The sequence below is a fragment of the Diadema setosum genome, chromosome 5 (genome assembly GCF_964275005.1).
Source record: "Diadema setosum chromosome 5, eeDiaSeto1, whole genome shotgun sequence".
NCBI classification, from domain to species: domain Eukaryota; kingdom Metazoa; phylum Echinodermata; class Echinoidea; order Diadematoida; family Diadematidae; genus Diadema; species Diadema setosum.
This window is the reverse complement of record NC_092689.1, coordinates 17,626,398-17,632,397: the sequence shown is the minus strand read 5'-3', so window position 1 is coordinate 17,632,397 and position 6,000 is coordinate 17,626,398. Positions and strand designations below refer to the sequence as shown.

Here is a 6,000-nt window from a genome sequence, read left to right as displayed (position 1 = left end):
GATGTAGTGCTTGCATGGATGATACATTGTCAATCTCATTTAGATTGTAAATCTTATTAAATACTGTGTAAGCTGTTATTTTCGTGTACAGATATTTTCGCGAATTAGAAGGTCACAGACATTTTCGCGAGATGTTGTTTTTGTGAATTGACACCAACGCTATCTTGCATGCATTGTTACTCTAGTGTATGGCGACATTTTCGCGTGTTATTAAATTCGCGATCCAACTGTGATTCGCAAAATGCGCGAAAATTACACCCTCGCAAAAATAACCACTTGTACAGTAGCATAGATTGATTTTGTACTGTAGTATACTTTAAAGCTCACAAAAAAGAAAAAGTGTAAATATGTATACACTTGAACCATATTGTTCTATCTTACCATGACATACACATGTACACACACACACACACACACACACATTCAAAATCCATTGTAATATTTATTATATATTTACCATGCAAATGTCATTTTTATATGCAGATTATTATCATTGTTAGTATTATTATTATTATTATTTCTTTTTTAAATACATTGAATGGGCTTTTGCAAGCAAAGGTCATTGGCATTATTATACAGTTGGAGATCTTCCTTTTGTTTTCAAATCACTCTACAGGTCGTGCCATCTGGCACAGACCAACACAGAGGGGTCGTCACCATGCAGAAGATTCTTCGCTCACCGGCCAGCATGAGGCGAAAGGTCGTCAACAAGACGTTTGGCGTCCCGCTGAAAGACCTGTGCCGGGTCGGGCCCTCAGGCTACAAGGTGCCCATACTCCTGCAGAAGATTATCGACTTCATCCAGATGCACGGTCAGTTGTGGGTGGATCCCTTCTCAAGATATGCCACTCTTTGAACACAACCCCTCTGACTTCTGACCCATTACTGTCATATACAAACAGTACTTCACCCATCAAACATTTTCTCAGCTCGGATGACTTCTATAAGCAATACTGTATGTTTCTCTTACCCTGTTTACGCTATGAGTTATCTTGCTTCAGATGAAGTTAACTTCTAGTACAGCTGTACATGAGGTCAAGAAATGTTTTGCCTTAGCTAAAGCCACTGTAGGAAGGGGTTCAGGTCCACTATAGGGCACAGTTTTGTAAAAGTTGTCAGCCCTGACAATCACCATGGTAACAGTCAGTGAGCAGGGCTCCTCAGCCAATCAAAACGAAAGATTTTACTGAAATTGTCAGAAACGACAACTTGTCAGGGCTGACAACTTTCACAAAACGGTGCCCTGGTCCAAGTTGACATTAGTATAAAAGGTATCTTGGGCTAAACTCAGTGACCCAAGCCTTCAACAAGGGATTTGCTTCCAAATGTTAACGTTGATGGAGCCCCGATGGGAACACTGTTTCACACGCAACTCAGATGGTCGAGAATGGCAGTAAAACTGACTTATCCCGAGCTGAAGTTATCTCACTTTGGGAGTGGACTAAAGTAGTGCACAGTATGAAAGGGGTTCTATCTTTCTCTTTGCTGTGAAAGATGAAATCACAAAAGGTGATGCACAAAATACTGGGAGTTATTTGATTGAGATAAATACCAGTAGACATGCTGAATTGCAACTGATTTAGAAATAGCCCTTCATGGACATAAATAAGCACTGATTATCCGGTCAGTAGTTAGCTATGATAAAAAAAGCATGAACATACGCAGTACTTGGGTTGGATTGGAACCAACGATCTCCTGATGACAGGACAGGTGTCATCTCCACTAGACTACTGAGCTTTCGCCCGGCAGCCAGTGCTGGTTCTAATCCTTATAGCATGCAGTGAATACTGCATGTTTATTCAAATTAATGAAATTCTTGAGTCAAGTTGCTCTTGTTGCAACTGATTGAGAAATTTCTCTTTGTCATCATACAATATAACTAAACACCATTTAGTCAGTATAATAGAAACCATGGTAAAATATCATGAGCATACATACTCAGGTTGGATTTGAACAATGATCTCCTGATTACCAGACAGGCATCGTATCTACTAGACCACTGAATCGGAAGATCATTGGTTCGAATCCCACCCGAGTATGTATGGCCATGATTTTTCTCATGGCTACTACTAAAACACTTCAGGAATAACTGGTGCTTAGTTACAAGTATGTTGGTGAAGGGCACTTTGTCAATCAGTTGCCATGAAAACAACTTGACACAAGAATTTCATAAACTTGAACATTTCAAATGTTGCTGATCTCATCCAGCTTAAATGGTAGGTAATGGGAGATCATATATGGCGCCAGCTTGTCAAATGCAAATTTGCTGTCCTGAGATGATATTGAAGGCAGTTTTCTGTGGCTTACATAAAGATGCATGCTGATACCATGGTATTAAAATGAGAGTCGACACTCGTCTACATGATTATTTTACCACCAGACTGCCCAGTGTACGTATAGCCTTTAATGGCTCGAATTCTGAGTCGAGTCATGCGTCGTGCGTGTCTCCTGGTGGAGGCGTCTTGTCTAGACAACGTGAAACTTTGGGACACCTCCTTGAGAGCACACTTCAGTCTGTACTGTAAGGAAGTAGAAGACATTTGATGTCGCATTCGGACTTAATCCTTTCAGAGAACATAATGTAGCTTCCAGTTTCACTGCCTGATTGGAAGTACAATGTATGAGGTCTCTTTATGTTGACTTAAATAGTGCAAAGCTTCCACGCGATTAGAATGGTTAATGTGGACATAGTGCCGCTCTGCTTTTACTTTCTGTAAGGCTTGCATACATATTAGATATGTGTATTACACTATTACAAAGCAGGAGGGGGTCATATCTGAACATCTTTATAGCTACGTTTTGTTCCTTTATGTGTTTTAGTGGGTCATATGTGTTACTGCATTTTCTAAAGAGTTTATCAAACTCTTTGCCTTACAAAAAAACAAACAAAAACAAGGAAAAAGGAAGAGTTTATATATACACATTGTAAAGGGCAAATAAAAACTCTCTGTGTGTGAAGACACACCTATTTTCATATACTGTACTTATTTTATGGGATAGTCCAACAGCGGTCATCGACTAGATGGACACAGACATGTGATCGCGGACCATTTGTGACCCGCTACAACAAAAGGATCCTAAAGTCGATGACGGCCGAGCCTAGAAAATCAAGTTTGAAGTCACATCATCAAAATTGGTCAAAACAGTCAGATTTCTGTTTTTGGCATAATTTTGTATAGTCTAATGTTTTGTATATCATCTGCCAAAATTTTGAAGCTAAGTGATCAAAGGAAAGGCAAGAAATCAGCATTTTTCTGGGCCATGATTTTCCGACTTTCAATGTAACGGAGACGTGTCCGAAGATTTGGATTCAGCACTGCAGCTAGATTCCGCCCTTAGCAACGAGGGAGTGATCTTATTGGTCAGTGCGTGGCATCCTGATTACCGATTGGTCGTGCGTAGACCGCTGGCGCTAAGCTTGAAGGAACATCGCGGAGGTCGCTAGGAGCATGCATTCTGTTGTCGAGCACTGAAAACTGTCTCACCTCCCCTTGATCATGATAACGTCGGAAGGAAAACTTTTTTCTCGAAACTCTGATTTCCTCAACCACTTGACATGCACTAATAAAATCATTGATATCCCCGCAACCGAGTACTTTTTTAAGTTGTGCTATATATGAAATTAAAGTTGAAGAGTAAGGGAATAAAGTCATGCCATTTTCAGAAAATTGTCCTCTCCCGACTTTTGTAGCGGGTCACATTTGTTACGTGCTTTTCAAGGGAGAATGCTTTTTAAGAAAAATTAGTGAAAGGTGTTAAACGAGAGGATGGCATTTTCAGCACAATGTACAAAGTGTAGAATTCTATATATTCCATTAATGCTAAAAACAGCAAGCACTTACACAAGTGTAGTTTGCTGATACATTGATACATGAATGTGATGTGGGGAAGCAGCATGTAATACAGTTTAGTATATGCTGGGCACATTAGATGCAAGCTTAGTGGTGATGCTACAGTTGGCTACCATAAGAAAGTTGATGAAAGGATGTGTTCTCAAGGTACTTTATAAACTATTAAAAATAGCCCATTATGTGGCTCAGATGGTTACTTGGGCTTTCAGGGAATATTTTGCATGTTCTGACTTCAGTGGTAAACATGCTGTTTTGGGGAGGGCTGACTCTTTGGTCTTTAATTAGAACTTCTGGAAAAACAACAGTCCACCAGAGATGCAAACTACCAGGTATTCCTTTTTGCAGTATCTTATATATATATATATATATATATATTTTTTTTTTTTGGGGGGGGGATTGCTTCTTTTTTGTTGTTGGTTTTGTTGTTAAGGTTTGTTTGTTTTTTTGCCAAAAATAGTGCAGTTTCATGGAAAATACTGTTTTTCCTATGTTGTATCATTACACATTTTGTCTATTGCAGGAAAGGTAAAATTACTGTTTCCCCCACCAAAATATGCCTTTTCAGCTCTTTCAATAGAATAGTGCAGTGCTGTTGACAAGACTGGTATTCCTGGTCCACACGCTGCGAATGCCTTGTTCTGTATGTTCCCTCCCTAGCAAGTCATCTGCATTTTTTAGTGCTTGACACTGGTACTGGTCCGACGGTCCTAGACCATTAAAAATCACTGTCGGGCCAGTAACTTTTCAGGAATTGCCAAATTTACTGGTCCAGCATGACTGGTAATGAAAGAATAGATAACATTGTCGGGGCCACTTGAAAAAAAAAAAAGAAGAGGAATAGTAAATTTCAGGTTCGGACTAGTAAAAATAGTAAAGCTTGGTATCTACTGGCCAAACAGGGACAGGTCGGACCAGTAGAAAAAAAAAAATGGGTTACTGTGTGTATATTATGTACAATTTTTAGTTATTTGATATTTAATAAGACAGCCAGGGAAGAGATAAAATCAGAGAGCATTTCACTCCATATGCCTTTTCCCAGCTGGCAATGTCTGCTAGTATTTTTGCTGTAGATTTTATGCTCTGGAACTTCCCGGTCAATCCCCTCCCATGGCATGGGGAAAGTCTGGCATCCCCCGAACTCAGCACATTACGTGAATACTGATCATATCATTCTGTTGCTATTGGAAACACGATAGCGTTCGCTCGACCAGTGTTGACTCTTAGTCGCATTGGAATAATGTATAATCAGCATGTTAGCAGCGTTGAGAGAAAGAAACCCCATTCAGTATGTGTAACACATGCTGGGCGCCAAATACATGTCTCATTAATGTTTACACTGAGACTAATGAGATGCAGGGAGGGGAGGGAGGGAGGGAAGGGTAAAAGGCGGGGCAGCCAAAAATATGCATTTGTATTTGCTTTGCTGCTGCTGCTGCTGCATTTTGAAAATGACCTCTATCCTGTTAGAAATGTCAAGTTTACATACAAATTTGTAAATGCCTGCTGACGTTTAGATCATGGCATTTTAGTCAGATAATTCATGTGCTGCTCTAATTCCATCAATTCAGTTGACATACCACACATTGGGTGTTTTTTGTGTGTAAGTGTGTGTGTTTCTCAATTCTCAAATGGAAAAAAAGAACAAACACACAAACAAACAGAGGCCTACAAAATTGTATGTTACATATTGTTATTTTAATGGAATGGAAGAAGTTGTTGAATTACAGAGAGAGGAAATGAATAAAGGGCACAGGGAGAATCTTAATAGCATGAAGAGGTGCATGCCCCAGGGTGCCAGAGGAGGGGCTCTAATGTGAGCAGCGTCACCAACAGGTGATGGTGTTAGAGTAGGCACTTGTCAGCACTCAATCCCTGCTTGAGGGATTACACAGCGATATCAATGATTTCCTGTCCACATTACACATAATTTCCATGAAGCTCATACTGTCTTTCCCTGCGAATCAGTCCAGCCTTTTTTTCTTTTTTTTTCTTGCTCGAGTAGCGGGCAGCGAAAGCTGACTCTTGTCTTTGAGGGAATTTCTCACTTCTCTGAAGGACACGTGTAAACTTGTTTAGAAACATTCTCTTGCTAATCAAGTTATTTTTACAAACGTGAAAGCAAACTTTAATAGTCACGTTTCTCCCAAAC

At 39.9% G+C, this 6,000-nt stretch overlaps 1 protein-coding gene across 1 annotated transcript in view; it reads left to right on the top strand.

The window, feature by feature from the left end:
- Positions 1–622: 622 nt before the first annotated feature.
- LOC140229158 (protein FAM13A-like) overlaps positions 623–6,000 on the top strand; it is a 59,691-nt gene continuing 54,313 nt past the window's right edge. The window contains exon 1 of the mRNA XM_072309425.1: positions 623–812. Within this exon, the coding sequence (XP_072165526.1) occupies positions 659–812 (154 nt within the window). The 5' untranslated portion in view covers positions 623–658. The remainder of the gene's footprint in view (positions 813–6,000) is intronic.